Below are 24,359 nucleotides of genomic sequence, written 5' to 3'. Positions count from 1 at the left end.
GATTAAAGCATATAGAAATGCAAGTGGTGATTCAGATGCAGAGCTATGAGCTGTTATATACATGCTTAACACTTCAAACCCATCATACATGACAAAGCTCGGAGTACAAATTCCGGTACAAGCAGGACAAAACAACGAAGCATGCTAGTGAAAAGACAGATGAAAAAGATGATCAAACCGAACGACAAGGATTTTTATGATTTGAGAAACTACGCCTATGGATTCTGTAAACAATTCCAGCAAGTTCATCACTTGTGATTAAATTTCATCGCATTCTAAGTAGTTAAGAATCTACTTCACATTGTGATCAAGTGATTAGACAACATTTCCTTCTCCACATTTGACAATCCTATGATAATTTAACTCAAACAAGTACACCGAGATACACAGTCAAGATAAAATGCTCAATATACATTGATGATCCAAACTACATTTCCAAAGGCGAGAACACACCTCGATCAACCAAAAGCGATGAGAACAATTGTATTAATACTAAAACATAAATCCAGACAATGGAATTCATTACCAATTACAAAAGGAATCTGAAAACCCATTCGATTACCTAACGGGCCTTTTTCTTTCCAGCAACTGTGACCCTCTTACCCTTCAGAGTCCTAGTGTTGTTCTTGGTGCGCTGTCCTCTGCAAGGCAATCCCTGACTGTGGCGTATGCCTCTGTAGCACTGAATCTCCTTGAGTCTCCTTATATTCAAGGCATTGAACCTCCTCTGCAACACCAAAAAAATCCCAATAAAACTTCCATCCAATGGAAACTGTGGCCATATCCCAAATCAGTCATGCAATCCCACGTGTGAAAGTTAGGACGTAATTGATTGACTTGAGATACCGCCACAATGATATCCCATTATATGAAAAAGGAAACCCTAACAAAATAAGGGGGCATTCTGCTCCAACCACCGCAATTGATTGCGGTTAGAGGCGAAGGTGGCCTAATCTATCTGCCACAAAAATATCGAAATTTAAACTCATCTAACGCCAATGGCAGTGAGCAAAAGCATAAAGTTTTGAGGGTTTACCAAATCTCCTTCAATCATGTACTTGGAGACTTCATCTCGGATAATGGTGAGTTCTTCTTCCGACAAATCTTTGGTGATTTTGTTCTCCATGTTGAGGTCGATTAGGATTGTTCGCGCCCTGGTACGCCCAATTCCATGAACGTACTGAAGAGAGTACTCGACCCTTTTGTTGTTGGGGATTTCAACTCCGCCAACACGCACGCATTTGATGCTCAAGCCGCCAACCTGCGCGGAAATCGACAAGACCCATGAACTTTGAGCTCGACCCATGAAATTTTGAGCTCGACCCACAATTTAAAACGTGAAATTTACCTGATTGGGGGGTCTGATTGGGAAGGAGAGGGTGTTGGAGAGGGGATTAAGGTTTCTTCCATTGCAGATTACAGAGAGGGAGGGCGCCAGAGGCATTGCCAGTGTTTGCGCCATGGTTGTGAACTCTGCGTGTGTGTATGAGTTGTGAGAGCGATGAGCTTTGTTGTGTTTGTGTGTGGACGAAGACGATGGGGTCGAGCTTTATCCTCTTCTGGCAAAATCTCAAGTGCGCAACGCTGTATGTGCTGCTGCTTATCAGCGCACCGTTTCGACACCGTTGGATCAAATATGGACAGTTTAGATTATGTTGAGATAAAAAGGTTTAAACGAATTAGGCAGATTTACGTATTTTTATTATTTTATATAAATAAATGTATTTATACTTAAAAAGCACATGTAATGATTGTTCATCCAAGTATTCAACAAGTCTCTTACTTTTATTAAAAAATTAAAATGCAAAATGAAAGTTATCAATTTTCTACCTAAGTGAGAATTGCAACTTAGACGGGTTAGGCGGATGACTAAGTGGGTCTAAGAGCACTTTCTTAAGTTTCAAACGTCTAGGACTAATCAGACGGTAGCTAGCCTCTTAGCGCTTAGACGATGCTAGCCGGAGATTTTTAGAACAATGCTTGTAAGGAATATGAATTTGAATTATTTGGATTCTTCAGTTTTTTGTCAATTAAAATATGGATAAGGATTATTCATTAACTGTTTTCTGTACTTTTTTTTGAAGTCGTTGTATCAAATTTCAATGATCCCGATTGGTAGATCCCTAAGATTAGGATGCATAGATCCGGAGAGGATCCATGTCACAAATGTATTAAATTGGAAACGAATTGAAAGTGGCGAGGTCACCATCTGCTCACGAAATTAAAAGAAATTTTTTTAACAGAAGCGAACATTGAAGTTGACCTTCCCCTCTCCAATAAGTCATTTATTTATGCTTTTTGACACAAGACAAAAATTGAAGTAGGAAACCAACAATTTACACAAACATTTCTACAATCAAGTGAAGAAGTAAGCATAATTTCTAGCTAACTAAGCATGTAATTGAGGTGATATACAAATTGTAGGCAAAAACCTCATTTTTGTTTATTATATTGGATCTAAACGCTTGTCGATCTTTCATCGTGTATTTTCCGAAGCTTTATTTATCTTACACTGTTACTGCATTAGATACATACACCTCCCCATGGTTTTCTAACAAATATACATGCAAGTAAGAAACAAACCAGAACCTGCTATATAACAGCAGAGGCTGAAAGGTGCCTCGATCCAAGCCTTCTCTTCCGTAGACGCTCCGCAATGATAAAGGCCAGTTCAAGAGATTGGGAAGCGTTGAGCCTTGGGTCACAATGGGTGTGGTACCGTGAACTCAGATCATTATACGTTATAGTTCGTGAACCTCCTACACACTCCGTCACGTTTTGCCCTGTCATCTCTAAATGAGCACCTCCTGGGTAGCTTCCTTCTTGATCATGGACATCAAAGAACGCTCTCAACTCAGCCTGAGAGTAAAAAACAATAAGATCATTGCTCCTATTACAGTTGGACGTGTTACTGCAACAAAGAAAACTACCAATGGTGATTGGTGTTCAAGCGCATCGAAAGGGAATTTATTTGTTTTGACCAAATCACGGATTCATTCATTTCATAAGATGTGCAATGATTAGAGCAACTGCTCAAAAATAAATCATTAGGCATTTGACTGGTAGTTTTTCCAGCAAACTAACAATCAATCGGGCCATATATGTGAATGGCCAGCACTTCAAGCATTTTCTTCTCAATGGAGTGAAATAAAATCCTACAAATAAACAAATTATTTTATTTGGAAATGAAATCATACCTTTCACTTCACGGAATGCAGTTATTTTCCATTTTTACTTATATTTTTTTTTTGTGAAAAAACTATTTTCAACTACGGTAGAAATTGGTAGACTTACCTGACTGCAGAAATTGCTAGACTTACTTTACTGTGCACATTTTGACAGAATAGTGAATTTGTGCTATGTCCAAAACCGTTGAGCAAGGAAAACAAGTGGCAAGTGTGAAAGTGTAAATTTATGACATCATACCCGTATTGCATCGAAGGAACGTGTTTTGAGTCCACACGGAGCTTTGATAGTGTTCCCATGCATAGGGTCACTAACCCAAGTGACAATTTGACCAGCTCCACGAACTGCCCTGATCAGATGAGGAAGCTTCACTCTCATGTTCTCAGCTCCCATTCTCACAATTACGGTTATTCTTCCTGGTTTGTTCTTGGGGTTTAGGATCTCTATGAGCCTAACAAGTTCATGTGGATCCATTTTATCACTCGCCTGCATCACAATACAATCTATCATACACCACCTACATTTTCTGGTAGGAGAAACAGAAATATGTCTATCAGATTCACAGTCACAAACCAAGTTATTCAACTAAGACTTCCAAGTTCATCATAAATAACTACATTAATTTTGTTCATACAAAATAACAAATGAAAAGGAATTTAGTATCAGAAATAAAAAAGAAGTATTTTTTAGAGCATAAGTGAAAGCAGAAGTGCAGGATACCTTGACGCCAAGGGGATTAGCAACTCCTCTCAGAAACTCCACATGTGCACCATCGAGTTGACGGGTGCGTTCCCCAACCCAAAGCATGTGAGCAGAACAGTCATAGTAAAGCCCAGAAGTAGAATCCTCCCTAGTAAGTGCTTGTTCATAAGGCAGAAGCAAGCATTCATGAGATGTCCAAAACTCTGTTGAGGTCATGATTGGGTGGTCAACTGTGAGTCCAGCAGCAGCCATAAATCCAAGGACCTCATCCACCCGGTTAGCCAACTCGCGGTATCTATTGAGCCAGGCCAATTTTATGGTTAAGCCTAAACTTTTTCCCTAGTACTGGAAATCGAATATACTCAGTTGAACTCTAAAGCTACTGCAAACTAATCCACATAGAAGTCAAAGTATGTAAGTTTTGGAAATACACATGTTGAAACATTATTCAAGTACGGAACGTACTTCCTCATTGTCATCTCAACTATTTGTTCCCTTCTTCTCCGTTCATAATAAATTCTATTCTATTGAAAAACATCATTAAACTTAAGTGTGATGCTCAAGACAAACTAATAGCATGATCTAGGGCATGTTTGGAATACTAAAGAATGCACTCTCATGTTATCATACACATACGCAGTTAAGCTAGATGTAGAAAAAGGACTCAACCACCTAAATGAGGTCATCAAAACAATCAAGCCCACATCACTAACTGGTTTTCGGGGCCTTCCAGCATGAATTATATTATCCGAAACTTCACTCATATTCAGCACCACTTTAAAATAGAAGTCTATTTAAGATATCATATGTGATGATGTGTGAAACACAAAGTGGTTACTAAATAGTGAGGACAGAAGTTTGAAACTATAAAGGAGCAAGAACCATACCTATCCCCTTGCTCACTATGCTCTGTAAAATCCAAATTCCAGTGGATGACTCTCTGCATGGCTGCATACCCTCCAGTTGAAAATGCCCGCAGGAGGTTCAAAGTTGCCACAGATTGGGAATAAGCCCTAATCATCCTGCTGGGGTCCGGAATTCTTTCTTTTTCATCAAATGCATCACCATTGACATTGTCACCTCTGTAACTAGGCAGCTTCACACCATTTTTCTCTTCAAATTGATCCGATCTTGGCTTTGCAAACTGGCCAGCCATTCTCCCTACCTAAATTATCATAGCCATAATCTATGTCACTCAAACTCACAAACATTAATAATTATTATATCAATCAGTTAAAACTCAATGGCAAATAATTACAGATTAGAAAAGTTTTACCATTACTCATTTCTAAGATTACAGTTCTATCGTAGGGAACCAAAATATCAAAAAAAAAAATGAAAAATAACAAGTTTGGTTCTTTTTATTTTTATTTTTATGAAAGACGATATTGTATTATTGGAGAATAACAAAGTTCAGTACAACGAGGGAGAAAATGTTGGAACCTAACACCCAGAAGAGGGCGAAGGACAAGGCGAGACAAATGAAACATAAAGGCTTGGTTGTTGGACTCCTTTCATAGCCTTACTCTCCTTCCTCTTAGAACGTGTGGAAAGAAGAAAGATCCCAAGACTAAGGTCCTTGAACTACCATAGTATCCCAACTCCCAATAGAGCATCTCTGAAACACGGATGGAACTACGAGTCCTCAATCAAAAACAACAAAGCCTTATCCCAATCCTCAAACAATGTATCATTAACGAGTTTGGTTCTTAAAATTCAATTAGCATTCTACCTACCAATGCAGTCAATATACAAAGTCATATTTGAATATCATTTCTAATTTCATCAATTAATTTTTATTAAAGGACTGAAACAATCATAAGCCCATAACCAAAATTTCAGATAACCCAACGAACATAAATCCCAGCATGCCTCCTAAAAAATTAAAAGAAACGCTAAATATTTGAACAGAAATGATTAAAATACATGTTGGTTTTAGAAGAACAAAAATAATAAAATGGAAGAAAGAAAGAGGGAGGAAAGCAATAACCTTAATAACAGGCATTTGGCCACCAAACATAAGCACCACACCCATCTGAAGAAGCACACGGAAGGTGTCCCTTATATTGTTAGCATTGAATTCCTTGAAGCTCTCTGCGCAATCACCGCCCTGAAGAAGGAAGGCCTGCCCCTTAGCCGCCTGACCCAGTTTCTCTTCCAAGCTCCTCGCCTCTCCGGCGAACACAATCGGCGGGAAGCTCTCGAGGGTGTTGAGGACCGACTGCAGCTCCTGCTGATCTGGGTATTCAGGGAGCTGCATCGCCTTCTTCGCCGTCCAGCTGTCCAGAGTCCATTTGTGTTGTGGTTTGAAGGGTGATTCGGAGGACTTTGAAGGGTCGGCGGCATGGACGGCTGAGATGGGTTTCTGGGTTCGGAGGTGGGGCTGCGAGTGGTGGTGGTTATGAGGTTTGATGGGTTCGGGGATGATGAGGGATTTGAATGAGAGAGCAGTCTGAACAGAGTAAGCTGCAATCGCCATTTTCTTGCACGGCAATTTTGGATGTTGGAACTTGGAAGAGACGACGTTTCTATTATTTTATGTGTTCTCTTTTACTTATTTTATGTTGTCGGGAGTGATTTCTGCGCAATTATTAATCAAAAGATATTGATTGATATAAATAGCAATAAAGTTTGATCGATTTCGTTAATTTAGTTTTTGATATTTGAAATCAATTGAAGTGCACTTTGAATTTTTCAACTGTCAATTATTTTTGTCATTTATTGTAACAACATATCCCTAATTTTACTATTTTATTAAATTTAAAATAGTGAATTGACGAAAATACCCCTAGAGGTGAGATCGTTGACTTTTGTTGACCGTCTTTTCGTGATGCGTGTGAGTTACTATTTTATTGTATTCTCGAAGTACTCGACGGTACGAACGCGTAGGTGCAAGCGGAATTGAAACCAGAGTTATGGTTAAAATTTTACGAACTTACGATGTTCAAGGACATTTTAATATTTTTCGTGTAGGATTTTCTGCATGGTGGGACCCATCCACATGGGTCTCCTATCCTCTTTGTCCCCGTGTCACTTCTTCTCCCATACTCTCTTTGATTCCCTCACCTCTCATTTCAAACTCTCTCTATGCTTTCTGTGCAACGCAGGGCAACTGAGCCCTATCGCTGTATGCTATGTTTTTCGGTGAGCTCAGTTGAACCAGCCATTTGTAGCAGGCCTCGTAAAAAAACACCATCAACGTGGATGCTTCCTCTCAACTCTCTCCTGTTTACCTCTCTCTGCAAGTGCAGAGAATGAATCGTACGCCATCACCGTCGTTAGCCACATACAACCAGTGTACTCTGGTGAGTCCTCAGGTCACCATATCACTCTATCTCTTTCATATGTTTTTTCTCTTTCCCTCTCACCTCTTTCTCAACCTATTTCCTTAACTCTATTTTCTCTCGGTGAAACATCGAGAAGTTGCAGTGGCTAACACCATCGCTAACCACCCAGGACGATGGCCATTTTGGTGAGCAATATCACACAACCTCATCCTTCATCTTGCCATCTTCCCTTACAAACTCTTTGTCTCGTCGTTTTCCTTCTCGGTTCACTGATGCATAGCACCATCGCCACCCAATTTCGCGAACTCTGGTGAGATTTCTAGTTCTCCGATCAAGGTAAGCCTCAGATCACCTATGCCCTTCCTCCTATAATAATTCAGAAGTAATGTTGAGGCTGAATGTCTAATTTGGTGAGGTTTGATACAGAAACATCTCGGGGAAGAACTTCCCCAGATTCTGGAATATTTAGGCTGTGGCCGTCATGCCACTTTCAGGCTATTTTTTTGGCCAATGCCAACCACGACTCGGCCTAATCTTGGTATGGATTTGTTCCTCTCATGCTAAGCTTCATTTCCATATAAATTATGTTGAATTTGGTTAAGTATCAAGCTCGAGATGAGCTCTAAAATTTGGGAAGAAAATATGCAAAATCTAGAAATGGTGAGGAAGGTGCGTGGAACCCAAGGTCCCTCCTTAGGTTTCTCGATGTGTTGAATCCGAATCATCTCTCCGTTTCCCAAAATTTGACAATTTTCAAATAGTTTCTTTATTAGCCGTACTTTGTATGAAAACGCGTTTATACGTTAGTACGTTATATATTTACATAAATGGTCTCGTTTCTAGGTGAAACGCATTGCAAGGATCATCGATGCCCCCGAGGCGAGTTCGACCCGACGACATGATTTGTGAGTGGGTCTTTTCTTTTATAGTATATATATTTGTTAGTTTCCATTAATATATTTGAAAAAGAATTTTCTACATCACACCTAGATTATGGTAATGTATATAAAGTTACCCTATTGAAGAAACTCATGTTATTATACTACGTCCTACGGGATGCACATATATGCATATTAGTATGGATGCTTTAATAGTATTTATGGTTATGAATAATATTTCATTGACTAGGGTTATTGAATTATCGATTTACCATTGCATGCTCATATTTGCATTATCTGCTCATCGTGTGCTGCATTGGTGTTAGTACTTACCAGGACCAGGGCCAGTTTTTCACGTGTATGTTCACATTGCACCGTACGCTTACTTTGGATCCATTGTAGGTACCAGTCATATCCTAGATTGCTATAGGTAATTAGGACTCGTATATGATGCGCATAGTGCTAGTCTTCATGTGATTGTAGTACTATAGCGTAAATCATTATTACACTCAGTCATGTTCATGTTAGAATACCTCTGCATGAACTCGTGTGTCAGCATATGTTAATGAGCACTCTATGTGACATGTTTATTTCTGTGAAATATTGTGATTATTGGAAGTTATAGGCCTATTTACGAATTTGGTGACGTATTGAACTCTTGAGATATTGCAGGCTACGGTAAGTATTTTCATACTATACGTAGTATGTATATTTTGGAAATTATACTTGTTTTACGGCGAGAGGTTAGAATGTTTTCAAAAAGGTTTTTATAAAACTTTATTTTTAGGTCCACTCACCCTTGTTTTTCGCCCCTCCAGGTATTAGTGGCAGGGCTTTCGTGTCGACGAGGATTTCTTGCAAAATGTTGTTGTGGGAATACTACCGATGGTATAACTCTCAATCCACTATGCTGTACTTTACTTATACTCTAACATCACATGTGGAATGAGTTCATTCCCGCTCACTAGCGCACTCTTACATTTAGGCACCTTTAGGTTTAAATTTACTCACATTTCCACATCACAACACTTTATGGCTTCGTCACCCTCTTGGTGTCAGCTAGCAAAGCTCGATTCGGAGTCCAGGTGGACATTCCGGGTTGGGGTGTGTCATTCATGAATACCCTATAATTTTGTCAAATTATTGAGGCCCATTATTTATTAAATTCAAGGTATTTTTGTCATTTTGATCGTTATTTAACAGAGATTTTTCATGGAACGACCAAAATAATTGATGGTAGACAAACTCATGGACCACTTATATCGATTTTAAATTTCAAGGACCAAAGTGAGGAGTTATACCAATCCCAATGACCATTTTGGATAAAAAAAACATTTCACAAAATATGGTCGGTTTTATGAATTCTAAAATGTCATTGTGTTTGGTTTTACGCTAAGCATTTTGTTAGTTCCAAGTACCCTTCTTATCTTATAATCACATTTTCTAACCGAAGTATATGTACGTCTTTGTTTCACATGTCCAAACCACCTTAATCTATTTTTTCTCATCTTATCTTCAATTGCGATCAATCCTACTTTACCTAGCGACAAAAAAAATTGATGTGCACAAATTATTTTCCTTACTTTAAATGTGGACTATAGTTGGCAAATTATTTTCTAACACATTAGTCTTGGTTGTATGATCTTTTATGAACAAAGAAAATTGATTAATTCGGAAAGGGCGCGAAGAGAAGGATTGTAGAGGTTTTGAGTCCATATTGGTTGTAGGGATAGGCATCATACCTTTATTGTGTTTATTACTTTTGCCGTACAAGAAAAATGACAGGGAGTTCATATTTTTTTACATTATTTTGTAGACCACATAATATTGTTGTTCATTGGTAAATACTTTCTTTAATGATTTAAATAAGGAATACAACCGTCAATCACCACATCATATGGTCTAAAAATATGATTCAAGAAGATAGTCTCTCTAACGTTACCCTTTGCACAATCTTGTTAAAAAAATTCAATGATTTATTTCATTTAGAAAGTACGGTTCAAATTCTTTGATTTTGACAAAAAAGAACTTAGAGGTACTTTGGTCATTTTCAATTTAATTCAACTTTATGAAGAAAGATTGTGAGAAAACTTTTTTCTTAGTTCTTTCAAGAGTAATGCTAAGTGAACAAACTTTTTAGACTAAATTTGTAAACCATATGATGTGTCATCAATTGAAAATAAGCACATTAATTAACACTTAAATAATAATCCAATCATGAACAACCACATCAGGTGGTTTATAAAATAGGAAAACTAATGAAAATGGCTTGAAAACTTTGAGTTTTAACGATAAGGACAAAATAAAGGGTAAAGTGAATAGTACCTGGATTGACTTTTTAGTGTAAAAATGTGTTTTTTCGTTAAAGTGAATAGTACCGGGAGCTTTTCGTTAAAGTTTCCTTATAAAATTTGATCTAAAAAAAATTAGTTTCCCTATCATTACCCTTCATTTAAACATGATGATAAAGAAATTAAGGTTCGTTTAGAAGTGTTTTTAAAATGGTTGGAAGTTTTTTGGTGAAAATATTTTTGCAATCTATCCTTAATAAAAATGTAGATGAATCCTAAAAACACGCTTGAATTGCTTTTGGAGTTCAAAAATATTTTCTCTTAAGGCTTGGCAGCCCGACCCAAAGGTTTGGTTTGTTGGATGTGGGTTTGAGGGTTTGGGTCGGGTCGACCCGGTTTCAGGCCGTGGGTCGGCTGGTTTTTGAGCAAAACTTCAAAAGATCATAACTTATTCGATACTCAACCAAATCAAGCGATTCAAAAATGAAAGTTGTAGTTCTCAACAAGATGAAGAGAATGGTATCTTGCACAATGGCTAACTCGTTGTGGTTTGGCCGGAAAACGCCTCGAAAGTGGTTGTGCTCATTGGAAACTGGGAAAAGCTACTTCAAGCTATTTTCTACGTTTAACATGTATGTACAACTTAAAACAAGCTCCGATCTAACCTTAAAACATATTCCAAGAGTTTCTAAAAGCTTACCTAAGTCAGAAAATCCTCAAAAGCCGCTGGAGCTCGTCGGGGGAGTGTGCACCGTGATTGCCACGGTGGAGTTCCACGTTTGGCTTTGGGTTCAAGATCCAATGTCTAGGTTGTGGTGGTTTGGGGTGGTTGTGGTTGTGGTTGTGTGAGTGGAACTCAGAGAAGAGAGTGAGAGCTTGTAGAGAGGGGGAGTCGGGGGACTAAGTAGGAAGAAGAGAAATATGTGAGGGAAAGAGAGAAAGAGAGTTGTGAGGGAAGAGAGAGATGGAGGATTTGGGCCAGGGGAAACCAAAATAAGTGGGCTCCACAAGGCACACAATTGAAGACCCAAAAAGCAACATTTCAAAATATCTAACCCCAACCATAGTGAAATTACAAAATTGTTCTTTCGTTCCGTAAATTCTGGGATGGGTCGTTACAATATACCCCTATTAAGAAAATTTCGTCCCGAAATTTGAAATAACGTAATATACATAAATACTCAAAGATAGGAAATAATATATGTATAAAGATGAAATCAAGTCAGAGTGGTTAAATCAAAGAGAATATGCCACCCGTTGCGATCGGGTTGCAATGATTCCTCTTTCATGCCTCTAAGCTCATACCTTCTTTCCCCATCTGTATAAAAGTAGAATCATACTATATAAAGATATAAAGTAAAAAATATATAATATAAGTTCAAGAATATGTACACATACTAGACAACGTCAAAAAATACAAATATAACTATAATAAGTAAGTTAAAATACTTGCACTGAGAATTAAAACCGAAAATGAAAGCGGGTCACACCCAAGCATTCGTAACGTCATGTACTTCGAGAATAGGTGTGTGTCTTTGGGTCGAGCCCCAACAATAACCAAATAGTAACAACTATCGTCAACCGGTCTACTTACCCACTTGCTCAACGAACCCAACGAATAAGCTATCAATATCACGGTCTGTAGCCCGTAATATCATCAACACATTGTTGTCTCGCTAAACAAGTAGCAATTCTCAAATGTGCAAAATTACCATTTATCCAACACCAAGTCGACAACATCAGAAGCACACAATTCCCAAAACAAAAATTTAAACATTCGAAAACCAATTCGCATAACTATACTATCTATACAGTGCTACTTGTAGAAACCCTCATGCCATGTTAATCGAGACGTCAGTCAAACAAAGTCTAAGATGAAGAATTCTACCAAATGGTCAAAAGTATAGTCCTCATAGACTGGTAGATAATATGCTGAGTGAGTTGACCAATAAGTATCGACACATCATCATAGTCTCCACGTGTACAAGGTGGTTTGTACCAAAAATCTATGGTGACACTCACCCGCCTCCATTCGCATCCCCGATGGGTCATCAACAACCCAAGGACAACCATGGGAATTTCTTCCTATCTCCAAACAAGAATAGAAAGAAAGTGAGAAAAGCTTGATGGTTTCCATCTCACCGTTTCCACTTACCAATAAAACAGATGTTTACTCACATATTTAGTGATATCTCATTCATACAAAACCAGTACTAAAATTGACGGAAACGGTGGTACAATTTAGTACTACCAGCATGCATGACATACACTGAAACGTGAGCCTTATTAAGAATTTTCCTTTTTTATAGCTTCATCGCCCTTAAGCTAAAGCAATTTGTTTCTTATCAACAAAGTTCCAACTTATTGGACTTTCAAATCTCATCTCATGTCAACCGACACTCGCTCATTCAACTCACGTGTTACTGATCAAAATCTTGGGCTTCCTACTTGAAATCCATCGATACATGTTTGACTAAGAAGTGTGCCGACAATACTCACCGTGGATCGGATGCCAAAGTAAGGCCAAATCCTTGAAGGGAAAACAATAATGAGACATGGGTAGCTTAGATGAAGGTAAGAAATCTATGGGATTTCTAACTAAGAGCATTTAGCTATAGCATTTGCCTAACCAATATGGTACTCAAATGTGCAAACAACTTATTGGTCACAAAGGTGCAAACAACTTCTTGGTTGGAAAGGATGCAACATTTCTCGCTGTAGAGAAAATGCCACCAGATTTTACAACAAAGGAAAAAGGTTACCAGCTTAGGTCGTAGATAGAATGGTTTACTCATGCGGTTCCAACCGTCAAGATGAACACGCGTTACTCGATCATGCTGCATCAGTGTGCAACCAAATATTTAATAAAATATCACCGTAGAATTCAAAATTTATCGATGTCTTCGAAAAGTATAAGAACAATTATCAAGTAAGACAATACTTCTGTTGCCAGAAACTACATTCACCCTCAACATCGCAACAAAATTGACTGGTTTCGTAGCTAAAAAGAAAATAGGGCTATGCTCAAAGAATCATTAAGAATTGCTGAACGAAAGTGACAAGACTAAAGGTACATCTCATTTCACAAACACCTTGTGAGGATTTTCAATTTCCAACGGTCGTAACCCTTTTTGGAAATTGATGAGAGTAGCGTCTGCTACAAAAGAGTCTCCCAAGAAAGGATTTAATCTAAACAAAATCAACGTTCGAAGAATTTGGTGTAAAGCTGACTGCCGATGTTTAGTGAACTTGACCTCGAAGTTGGAGAAAGCAAGAAAGTTAACGAAAGAACAATTGTCGAGAATTGTTTTGAGGGTCCACACGAATTCGCTCGATGGCAACAACAAGTCCGAGAATATTGATTCGATCCCACCCAACTAACACTTACTAAACTTCACGACAACTATTGCTTACTTGCCTTCTCCAACACGCACTTTGAATGTTTCGAACAATTTCCATATACATATGACTTTGCCTGCCATTCTTAGGGAATGCATGTCGCAAAGTAAAATCACCGCTTTAGATCTCCAAACTTAAACCATTAAGATTTTTCCGTTTCACAATACTCCTATGTAGATCCGACTCTGCCCACAATTCCTAAGTAATGTATGTCACAGAGTAGCATCGCCATCAGCTAGTCTTAACGAGGCTTCCTTTTACTAAAATTTCTAATTCACGTCACTTCAATGTAAAATCGACTCTGCCCATAATTCCTAAGGAATGCATGTTGCAGAGTATCGGTCCGATGTTGAAAGTCGTCCAACAAACCATTTCGTTACCGATGAGGCACAATCCCAACACGAATTCTTGTATTTCAACCAGAAGGTGACAATTCAAACAGAGAAAAGTTTGCACAACTGCGCCGAATTGCACCAAATTCGGAAGTCGTGACATCCAAATGATGTTATGACCAACACACTACTAAAGTAACAGAAGATCCTAAGTATGCTCTGAACAAACCTCACTCTGATACCAAATTAACACGCCCAACCCTGATATTCTCCAAACATTGAGGTAAGCACATGCTGGCCGACACCCGAAGGTGACGAAGCCATACTAACATGTATGAGAACTATGAAGAAAGAACGAACATAAATAAAACTTGTAAATTTAACTATAGTGAATATGCAATTGTGGAACATATTCAGAGCATATAACTAATCCAAAACATTTAAGGTGGAATATTATACAAATGCATGAACAAAGGAAAGGGTCCTACACCGAGAGGACACAAAGATATTGATGCGAGAATGCCTTGGCATCCGGATTGTACACCTCGATTCTAAGTCCTGAGGGGGCGCAAAACAAAACATGAGTGAACCAAGTTGATATATAAGTAATACTAAAACAGCTATTCTTGAATGTACTAACCCCCAAAGTTTATGAAAACTCAATAGCATAATATGTAATAGGTTTTTCGAAAACCCTAGCATGCCATAAAACTTCATAAAACATATATCATATATAGTGTGCTTAGTAATGGTTTCAAAATTTCCTGAAGGCATTATCATTCACCCGTAAGCCTTACATCATCTGACCGAGCCATATAATGATATCAATCACCAGTAGGCAGAACAAATCTTCATTCGCCCTTTAGGCAGTATCATTTGCTCGTAGACAGATTGTATGAATAACCACTAGATAAGCACATAAAAACATGAACATAACTTTCCAAAATATATCTCATCGGAGCTCAGTAACTCAAACATCATATCATAAAACTTATTCATAATATATAATCATAATTCCTTCAAAGAATGTAACTCTGATAAAGCATGGTATTTGATAAAGCATGAATCCAATTTTCTCATAGACGTTTGATAAAACGTACCATAAAATCATACTTTTCATGTATGCATTTCAAATAGTAAAATCATGCATTTTGGAAGGGGTTCACTCACCTTACACCATTCGTGAAAAGCCGTGCAAATAGGGGTGGATGAAAACACCACTAACAAACGCACCTAAGCACATAAAGTGACCAATTAATAAAAATGTACTATAATGATTGAATTTGGGAAAATGAACATTGTAAACATATTTAGGATGTCGAAAAACCTATAAGGGAACCTCGGGTACCCCCACGTGTCTAGATGGGTTGTCGAAAAGTTGGCCAAAAAAGTAGTCGGCGCTGCCGTGGACGGCGACGGAGCACAATACCTCCGGTGGAGGTGCGTATGCTTAGGGGTGGGCGCGGTTCGGTTTGGTGCGGTTTTGAGTGAAACCAAAACCAAAACCGCAAGTTTTTGCGGTTTGGTTCGGTGCGGTTTTGAAGCCAAAACCAAAATAAAACCAAACCGTTTGGTTCGGTTCGGTGCGGTTTCAAACGGTTTCGGTTTGGTTTTTAAGAAAAAATGTACAATTTGCAATTTAACATATTAAAAAGCATTTCCTAATAGTAATAGGAAAATGACATTTGTTATGTAAACAATTAGCATGTTGCATGTAGTTGTGATGTTAAAACATATTTGTGCAACAAAAAGGTGTCCCTTACAATATTTTTCATAAAACAAGTTGAATAAATTTGAATTCATTAAACGTGAGCGAAATTTTCATACTAGAATATGTGATATCATGCTTCAAATGAGTGGCTTTTAGTAGATCATTGTTCGACTCTTGATAACAAGATTAGTCCACCCTTGTACATATATGTGTGTGTGATGGTATAAAATAACAAAGGTCCTTCAAGTTAATGAACAAAAGAAAGTGATGAATGATGATATTCTAGTGTGGTTGAGTCCATATTAAGTGTATGAATTTTAACAAACGACCAATTAAAACATGAAATCTAATATGGACATTTAATTAAATGTTTATTAATATTTGCGGTGCGGTTCGATTTCGGTGCGGTTTTCAAAAGCCAAAACCGAAACCAAACCGTTTTCTATGTTGCGGTTCGGTTTCAAAACCGAAACCGTTTCAAAACCGCAAAACCAAACCGTTCGGTACGGTTCAATTTGGTTCATGTTTCAGTTTCGGTTTTCGGTTCTAAGTGCCCACCCCTACGTATGCTTCACATGCCAGCCAAATGTGCTAACGTGCAGGCCCGTCCCACAATCTAGGAATTGTCATGTGCCGCGCCGTAAGTAATCACAACTCCTAAGAAAGTGCAATATCTACATCTAGATATCCTCTAGGATTCTCCTAGCTTAGAACGAGGATTCTATCCTTAAAAAGTCTCTCTCCCAAACGGTATAAATACACCCATCTAAGGCTCGTTTATGTAAGTACTTTTATTCTCTTGCCCACTACTTGAGTCTAAAATTGCTTACTAACTTGACCATCAGATACCCATTAGCCAAAACGCCCACCCTCAGTTTAAGGGTTGCTCATGATTGTTCTCTGTTTTACAGGTTGCTTGAGTTTGTGCATCCACCATCTGCGGCTGTGCGCAAATTTGGTCCCAACAATTGGTGCTTTCATTGAAAGATGAACTCATATTCCTTTCGACTAAACCACTCAACCCCTATGAATTTTTTTCCCTAAATCATCATGTTACGAACCTGGCATCCCTACACACGCGACCAACCCTGAGTTAACGGGGCTACCGCCATAGGCGAGATATGGGAAGACGTTTTTGAGATATGTTAGTCCTTGGAGGGAGTCCGACGAAGTTTGTTAGCCAAAGAAACTGCAAGTGAAAGATTTGCAAAAAGCCGTATTTCGCTTCAAAGAGGCATCGACTTGAACAACGCACACCCATGTCCTACATATATTATTGATGAGAAAGAGCTGTTTAAGAAGAGAAAATGTTTTTATGGTGGTCAATGAGGGAATGCAGCTGACTAAACTCCTGGTTCATGTCTGGTCAAGTGATAACTTGGTAGGATGCCTTTAGAAAAAATATCATCATCAGCTCTCATCCCGCTTCGAAATAACTCGTCAAGAGTGTGCCGTGTTTTGATGTGCTCTAAGAGTTGACTCGCTAAGATGAACTGTTGCGCGAGGGCACTAGTCAAGTATGTAACCTACTGGGATAAGTATGGATCACCATTTAGAATGGCGAAGCTCATTTAATGGGCATCTTTGTAAGTGGTAGAATTGTAGTAGACATTGGGTGCCTTGTGTTGGGATCCCAGGCCTTAGGCTTGGGAAGGATAATCTTGTTGGCTAGTGCATGTTCCTAGGAACAAAGGTCAGCATTTGGACTTGGGTTAAAGTTATCGAAAAGTGGGATTGGGTTGCCTGAGCTACAACAAGTACTTCCTTGGTTTAGGCTGGAGCCGCTGCATGATAAGCTTGTGCCTTATGGACCTAGTTTTCCACTTGGCCTTCTGCCCTTGCTTGCTGGGGCTTGCTCGACTTCATTGTAGGCCTGCAAGGCTGCAGGCCGAGCTGTAGCACCTAGATGCCTAGTCTAGGCCGTTGATGGATTGGTCAGCCTAGCCTAAACCGGAACTAATTCGGTTGTCGACCAGTGGTTCAGCTGAACCAGTTTGGGATCTGATTTGTCTAGAGTGGCTCGGGTTGGGTGCATGAACGTAGGCACTAAAGCGGGTTAACCTGCAGAGCGCTGTGCTCGTGAGTGGGAAGCCCTCCTGTCTTCCTGGGCTTGGGCCAACGCCTGAGCTGCGTGTGTCTAGGCTTTTAGACCTTGCTCCTTGATGCTCAGCTGGCATAAAGTTAACTTAATTATCGTTCTTCTATTCTTTGTGTTTTAACTGTATGATCACATAAGGCTAACATGAAGTCAACTTGATATGCTTCTATGCAAAACTAGAGAGAAACATTGACGAAGTGGATCGAAACCCACACCAAATGATTTTGGATCAATCCCAAAATTTCAAATGCATTTCATTGCATAGGGAGGAGCACTTGTGGTTAGTTTTTAACCAAAAAATAGCAACGGCAAGTGTGAATAAAAGAAGCATTAGTGTCAATCCTAACAATGTGGAGAAATTTTTCTAAGTGACGGGTATAGTTGCTGAGTTGGAGTACCATCTATTAACATCTGACACCTAAGATAACTTATGACACCTATTATTCATTTTTAGAATAGAATTCAAATTAATTAAATAAAGAACCCAGATTCATCTTTTTCTTGATAAATAAAAGAAGAACCCAGATTCCTCCCATCATCTTCTGTTAAGCATTAGTGTCAATCCTGACAATGTGGAGAAATTTTTCTAAGTGACGGGTATAGTTGCTGAGCTGGAGTACCACCTATTAACATCTGACACCTAAGATAACTTATGACACCTATTATTCATTTTTAGAATAGAATTCAAATTAATTAAATAAACAACCCAGATTCATCTTTTTCTTGATAAATAAAAGAAGAACCCAGATTCCTCACATCATCTTCTATTACGCCTGACCCCATTCCTTCCTTTTCCATCATCTCTTCATGTTTTGTTTTCCTATCTTAGATAAAACTTGTGATTTTGATTGTTTTTGTTGGGGTTTGATTTGGTTTTTTGATTAATTTGTGGTGAATTTTAATGGGTTTGGATCAGATTTTTACTCCATTGCGTGTTGGGTTCGCCGTGTTCTTATTGCACTTGGCCACCATCCGCATCACTGGAAATGGCATCAACCCAGCTAGGAGTCTTCTGGGTTTTGCGAAAAACAGATGCTTCGAATTTGGAGTGAGTTGTCGCCGTCTGTCGTCTGGGTTTTCGCTCCTTTGTCTTCTGGGTTTTGCGAAAAACAGATGCTTTGAATTTGTATGAGAAATATTTTGCACCATCTGTCGTCGTCGTAGGTCGACAGTGAGTTGCCGTTGGGGGTGGGGATCGGCCGTCGGGGTGGGGAGTCTGGAGACTTTATGCCTTCAACAAGTTTTTTTGTTTTTAATTTTATTTAACTGACTTCTAGTAAACAAAAGTAGGTTTAGTGGGATATGTGGCAACATATAAGTGGAGGGGAATTCCAGCTCAACAACCGTACTCGTCACCTAGAAAAATTTCTCTTTAGATCGAAACCTGCAAAAAATAAATTTGAACCAATCCCAAAAATTGAAATACATTTTTATCACATAAAAACGATAATTTGTGTCAATGTTTATGAGGTTGCATGAAAACATAAAGTCGACTTGATTTGGTTTATACGTACAACTAGAGAGAAACAACGATGAAGAGGATCGGAACCTTCACCAAATCATTTCAGATCAATCTTAAAACTTGAAATTAAAACTTTATTACATAAGGTTATATTACACAAGGAAATGAGAAACATTGTGGTAAGTTCTTCCGATGGTACAACTTTAGTATTCCCAATTTCAATCCACTACCGATTGAAGTACCTATCTCTCTACTCAACACACCTTCATATGACATTATGCTAGTGGTTCTCTCCATGCACGGGGGTAGAGGAGGGATTGGCCAATACTTGCAAGCTTCGCTTAGGAGGCGTTGACAGAAGAGCTGTTTTAATAGTCTTCACCTTCTCTGTAGTCTTGATGATAACCAAGAACAGAATTCGATATAGAACTACCATCCCTAACAACACAGCAACATTCACCCACTTAGAATATCCCATTTCCACTTGCCATCTCTCTCTCAAAATTTGCTCGCCGCTGAGGGTGAACGGCCCTCCGGCTTCACTTGCCGGAAACATTGTTCCTTTGAATTCATTTTTGAACAATCCCTGGTATGCGTACTTGTGGAAGGCAATGTGGTACATTGGGTACTTCCACACCGGTCCTGGAATATCACTTGGTAATTGGAAAAATCCACCAGACAACATCATAAGCCCTTGAATTCCAGCACCAGCTATTATCCCCATTAGGTAATTGGGCACAATACTAGCAACTATCATCATAAGACTCTCAACCAACATCATGCAAGCAAATAACACACAAGAAAAGAAAACAAAGTGTTCGAATCCGGTTTGAAGTCCAGCAAGGTAATAAACTATTGCCCCGGGAATTACCGAAATCATTACCAAGAAAGGAACAGAAGAAAATGTGTTGCCAAAAGCAAATGCACAGACACCGTAGTGCCCGTTTAGTCTTTCTCTTTCAAATACCTGTATTTACAACATCAGAAAGTAGAGTTTAGGAACACTAATTTATAACATCAATTGCTAATGTAGTATTCTAAATTAATTTACCTTCATGTCTTCCACAAAGGAAGGGAATCCACCAATGGCCATGAAAGTTAGAAAAGTAGATATGAACATGAGCAGCGAGCCTCTTGCCTGCAACATATGAATGTTAAGTTCAAATTAACCGTCTACTAAGGGGACATAATTTCCTTTTATTTGTAGTGCAAAAAAGATCTCTCTCTCACTCACCTGAATAGATCTATAACCATGTCCAAGCTCATGATAGACGGTACCGAGGCCTAGAGCGATGGAGATGTATATAGCCAGGCGCAACCAATAGTAGCCTCGATCTCTATGCATGTTCACGAATGATCTTTTTGTAAGTACGAGACATTGTGTAAGAAAGCCAGCACGGTTTCTCTTCTCCAATTTTTCACCGAAGTCCTAAATTTCATGTCAATTAAGGTTAGTCGATGTTTCCCCGTTGATCATGGGGTCACTATTGCAAATTAAGAGTATTTTAAAAAAGGTATGTGCATAATTACTTCTATGAATTTGATTACTAGTTTACCTGTTTACACAGTTCAGCTACTTGTCTTTGAACATGCTGAAAGGTTTCAGATTCTTTATAGGATCTTATTAGAGTATCAATTGCTATTTCTGCTGGTGTGGTTACGCCTTGCTCAATGTCCTGCGATGTGTTACAAAGTTCGATTAGATTTCTAAAGGTTTATCGACATATCATGTGACTTTCCGTTTCCAAAGAGATTTTCGTACCTGCTCAAAATCTTTGTTTATGGTCTTAAGGAAGTGATCCGATGGATTTTGGAGAGTTGGGCATGGGAAACCAGTTAAAGTGAAAAACTGCAATCAATTAAGAACAGCAGTACATAGTTAACAACAAATAACTCAGGTTTTTTCTGAACTTAATTAGAAAATAAGCCAACTAATATACATGGAGCTAGTCTCACCTGATTTGCTGCAGAAGCAGGACCAAAATAAACAGTTCTTCCAGAAGACAGCAGAAAAAGACTATCGAAAAGTTGAAAGACTTCAGAGCTAGGCTGATGGATGGATGTAACAATAGTCCTTGGAGTTCCATCACCTTTATCAAGATTTGCAATTCTGCTCATGACATAATAAGAAGCTGCACTGTCAAGGCCGCTTGTCGGTTCGTCGAGGAATAGAAGTTTAGGCCGTGTGAGAAGCTCAATGCAAATGCTAACTCTTCTCTTTTGGCCACCACTAAGGCCTTTAACTCCCCAACCTCCAATCCTTGTGTTCATGGCATCCTGCAAGCCCATCTCTCTAATTGTAACTTCTGCTCTCTCTTTCTTCTCTGACTTGGTCATGGAGTCTGGCAGTTGCAGCTGAGCAGAGTAATATACTGCTTCTTTAACGGTTAATGTCGTCATTAAAGTATCATCTTGTGTGACATATGCCTGTGTCCGCAGGTAAGTAGATGTGATTTATTAAAAAATAAGGAAATAAAAGTGTGAAAAATTAAGGAAAATTTCTTCAAGACATTGCATATCATTTAATGATATACGAAAATGAATGACTAAGATTGAAAATAGAAGATTTAAATAATTGTGAATTAAATCTAACAGTTAAAACACAAACACATGTAGTATTCAATATACGTATTATTGAAGTCACACTCACCGAAGTTCCATAAGTCAGTGCTTGTTTATGCCCATTGATTAGGATCTTCCCTGTTTGCCTAGTGTTTGAATTCAGTCTCCCTGCAGTGTATTAACATTACTTGTAAGTTAGAGTGCCTTTGCACATAGGGTTGATTTGATCTTTAATATACTTGGTTAAGAACTCAGCAGTCCAACTAGTTAAATAGGAATTAACTTGACTCCTCAATGGATGAGAATGTTTCATCCTTAAGTCATAACATGGCTAATTTTACGAAACCTAATTCACACTTATTATGATCAAAGCAGTTTACATGATAAAACACTTTGTAAAGACCATATTTGCAAGAAATCAATAAAATATGAGACCGTTTAATCATTGGACTGCATAAGAACAGATGGACAAATTCAATAAAAAAATTCAGAATTGTCTTTATATTTGCTTCCATTGATTGACTAAACAATCTTGATTTAAAAGATTTTATAAAAAATGATTTTAGCAGAAATATTTATAATATTAATAATTCCGATTATAAATATAAAATTTTGTTAATTAACCACTAAACAAATTGAGGACAGGAGGAACTCCTCTTCAATCTAGCATTTTTCAATTAATTAACATCATATGACATATATATCTTCTTTTTTAGGTAAAAATATGACATATATATCTTCTTTTTTGGTAAAATGACATATATATATCTTCAATCATGCAACCACACAATTTTGGTACAGGTCTTAATTGTCATGTCTATGAATCATTGGCAGCTTTGGATGAGATTCTCTTCTGATCCTCTTTGTAATAAATTAATTTATTGTGTTTGTTTATTATATAGTGTACAATCAATTTTTATCAAATACTATTTGTGTTTAATTTTAAATTAAAAATATTTAAAAAAATTTATGATCATATGATATACGATGAACGAACAAGATAAAGTAATTCTCAAAATTCTCACAAAGAAAACTAGATAAGATCCTATTCCCGCGGCTTTAGGAACAGAACTTGGCACATGAAACATAGTAGGTCACAAGTGCAACTAAAGTGATATAGGCAAGACAATTTGAAATTCTATTAATAAAATTTGAATTTACATGAGAGGATGTGTCGAAAATTCAACATCAAGAGTCTGACAAAAGTATATACAACTTAATATAATTATATGAATTTAATAATAAAAATGTATTTTGTAATAAAACTCAATATTTGTTAAACTTAATAGAATATTAATTAAATCAAAACAATATCGATATAGTATCGGCCACTAGTTTAACTCAAAAATCTTGACAATTAAATACAAAACTGTCCTTTATATTTGTTTTATTTTGTTAATTCTCCGACACCAGATTCTATATTCTTCACAAGGTTTATTAAACATTGTTTGATTTGACAACCAAAAATAACATCCACATATTAGAGAAATATTTTACTGCGACCGGAATATGGGTGGTACATTACATGTTTTTATATAAGTGGTGAGAAATTTTATTTTTTAAATTACTAACCCTCTAACACATATTTCCTACTATTTGTATAGTAATACCGGTTTTGACATACTGATCTCTATACCTGCATGCAATCGTTAAACCATGCTGAAACTATATTTCGTAGAGTGGGAATTGGAAAGAATTATTAAGGAGGATATCGATTATTACCTCCTAAAGCATCAAGAAGAGTGGACTTGCCACAGCCAGAAGGGCCCATTATAGCCAAGAGCTCCCCAGGCTTGGCATAACCGGTTAGACCTTGCAGGATTGATCTGCTGCTGCTACCAGTACTGTTATTTTTCTTGGAAACTACTGTCACCCACAAGTCTTCCCATGTCAGCAAAACACCCTCCTCCAATATCTTTGCATGGTGGTTGTTTTGGACTCCGGCACCTCCTCCTCCGCCAGCTCTTGGCAGTACTGCTAGATCAATATTATTAACTTCTGTTTCAACCTCCAGTGCTGCTGAACCATATTCATGCTCAGTAGCTTTGTGGTGGACATTAAAATTAATAGTAGAAGCCATATGGATATCGGCAAGTTCTATGTCAGAGAGAGAGAGAGAGAGAGGAGAGATTTTAGGGTGAGTTTGTGTTGGGGAAATGGTTAAGGATTCCCTGTATTTAAAGAATCTTAAAAATGGACGTAACGTGCGCTTCAAATGGGACAAGGATTGTCTGCCCTCCTTATTTCTGTGCCCTTCTGTTTTGTGTGGTCACGGTTAAGCCAGATTAACATTTTATATTAATTTTTTATAAAGATAATAAGAAAAAAATGAATAGTAATATAAAATATTAATGTGGTTTAATCGTGATCACACAAATAAGAAAACATGAAGGAAACATGAGAATAAGGAAGGAAGACAATTCTTGTCCATTCAAATTTTTATCATGAAAA

The 24,359-nt window shown here is 37.9% G+C and overlaps 3 protein-coding genes and 1 long non-coding RNA gene across 5 annotated transcripts; 1 reads left to right on the top strand and 3 right to left on the bottom strand.

The window, feature by feature from the left end:
- Nucleotides 1-383: 383 nt before the first annotated feature.
- LOC103436602 (small ribosomal subunit protein uS13c) lies at nt 384-1,672 on the bottom strand. The gene is made up of 3 exons (XM_008375047.4): nt 1,349-1,672; nt 1,037-1,261; nt 384-727 (listed from the first exon to the last, which is right to left on the bottom strand). The coding sequence occupies exons 1-3, from the start codon at nt 1,460-1,462 to the stop codon at nt 563-565; spliced, it is 504 nt and encodes a 167-aa protein (XP_008373269.1). The 5' UTR covers nt 1,463-1,672; the 3' UTR covers nt 384-562.
- Nucleotides 1,673-2,418: 746 nt separating this feature from the next.
- Nucleotides 2,419-6,474, bottom strand: LOC103436603 (phospho-2-dehydro-3-deoxyheptonate aldolase 2, chloroplastic-like). Of its 2 annotated transcripts, none has more exons than XR_011581732.1 (5): nt 5,879-6,474; nt 4,776-5,053; nt 3,907-4,183; nt 3,427-3,712; nt 2,419-2,859 (listed from the first exon to the last, which is right to left on the bottom strand). XR_011581732.1 is itself a non-coding variant. In XM_008375048.4 (5 exons), exons 1-5 carry the CDS (start codon nt 6,365-6,367, stop codon nt 2,593-2,595), a joined length of 1,557 nt encoding a protein of 518 aa, XP_008373270.1. In that variant the 5' UTR covers nt 6,368-6,473; the 3' UTR covers nt 2,419-2,592. The 2 variants fall into 2 exon arrangements, 1 of the variants encoding a protein (XP_008373270.1); XM_008375048.4 differs by having other exon boundaries at nt 3,427-3,672; nt 5,879-6,473.
- A 1,102-nt stretch (nt 6,475-7,576) lies between these two features.
- Nucleotides 7,577-8,313, top strand: LOC108173475 (uncharacterized). The gene is made up of 2 exons (XR_001790190.3): nt 7,577-7,713; nt 8,019-8,313. It is a non-coding gene; the product is annotated as an uncharacterized lncRNA (long non-coding RNA).
- An 11,146-nt stretch (nt 8,314-19,459) lies between these two features.
- LOC103436604 (ABC transporter G family member 1-like) lies at nt 19,460-24,116 on the bottom strand. The gene is made up of 8 exons (XM_008375049.4): nt 23,631-24,116; nt 21,997-22,076; nt 21,303-21,773; nt 21,109-21,195; nt 20,903-21,022; nt 20,581-20,775; nt 20,398-20,484; nt 19,460-20,313 (listed from the first exon to the last, which is right to left on the bottom strand). Exons 1-8 carry the CDS (start codon nt 23,986-23,988, stop codon nt 19,627-19,629), a joined length of 2,085 nt encoding a protein of 694 aa, XP_008373271.1. The 5' UTR covers nt 23,989-24,116; the 3' UTR covers nt 19,460-19,626.
- Between the last annotated feature and the right edge of the window lie 243 nt (nt 24,117-24,359).

The sequence above is a fragment of the Malus domestica genome, chromosome 05, assembly GCF_042453785.1.
Source record: "Malus domestica chromosome 05, GDT2T_hap1".
Taxonomy (NCBI): Eukaryota; Viridiplantae; Streptophyta; class Magnoliopsida; order Rosales; family Rosaceae; genus Malus; species Malus domestica.
The sequence above is the reverse complement of the archived record's forward strand: the minus strand, read 5'-3'. Positions and strand labels throughout refer to the sequence as shown.

Excerpts from the sequence above, each read along its gene's own strand:
- LOC103436602 (XM_008375047.4), bottom strand. The coding sequence starts at position 1,462 with ATGGCGCAAACACTGGCAATGCCTCTGGCGCCCTCCCTCTCTGTAATC. Across the intron at positions 1,262-1,348 it reads CAATCAGACCCCCCAATCAG|GTTGGCGGCTTGAGCATCAA; the intron begins GTAAATTTCACG and ends ATTTCCGCGCAG. Across the intron at positions 728-1,036 it reads ACATGATTGAAGGAGATTTG|AGGAGGTTCAATGCCTTGAA; the intron begins GTAAACCCTCAA and ends TTGGTGTTGCAG.
- LOC103436604 (XM_008375049.4), bottom strand. The coding sequence starts at position 23,988 with ATGGCTTCTACTATTAATTTTAATGTCCACCACAAAGCTACTGAGCAT. Across the intron at positions 21,774-21,996 it reads CACTGACTTATGGAACTTCG|GCATATGTCACACAAGATGA; the intron begins GTGAGTGTGACT and ends CTGCGGACACAG. Across the intron at positions 20,485-20,580 it reads ATGGTTATAGATCTATTCAG|GCAAGAGGCTCGCTGCTCAT; the intron begins GTGAGTGAGAGA and ends CATATGTTGCAG.
- LOC103436603 (XM_008375048.4), bottom strand. The coding sequence starts at position 6,367 with ATGGCGATTGCAGCTTACTCTGTTCAGACTGCTCTCTCATTCAAATCC. Across the intron at positions 3,673-3,906 it reads CTAATCCCCTTGGCGTCAAG|GCGAGTGATAAAATGGATCC; the intron begins GTATCCTGCACT and ends ATTGTGATGCAG. Across the intron at positions 2,860-3,426 it reads GTTCCTTCGATGCAATACGG|GCTGAGTTGAGAGCGTTCTT; the intron begins GTATGATGTCAT and ends TTTTACTCTCAG.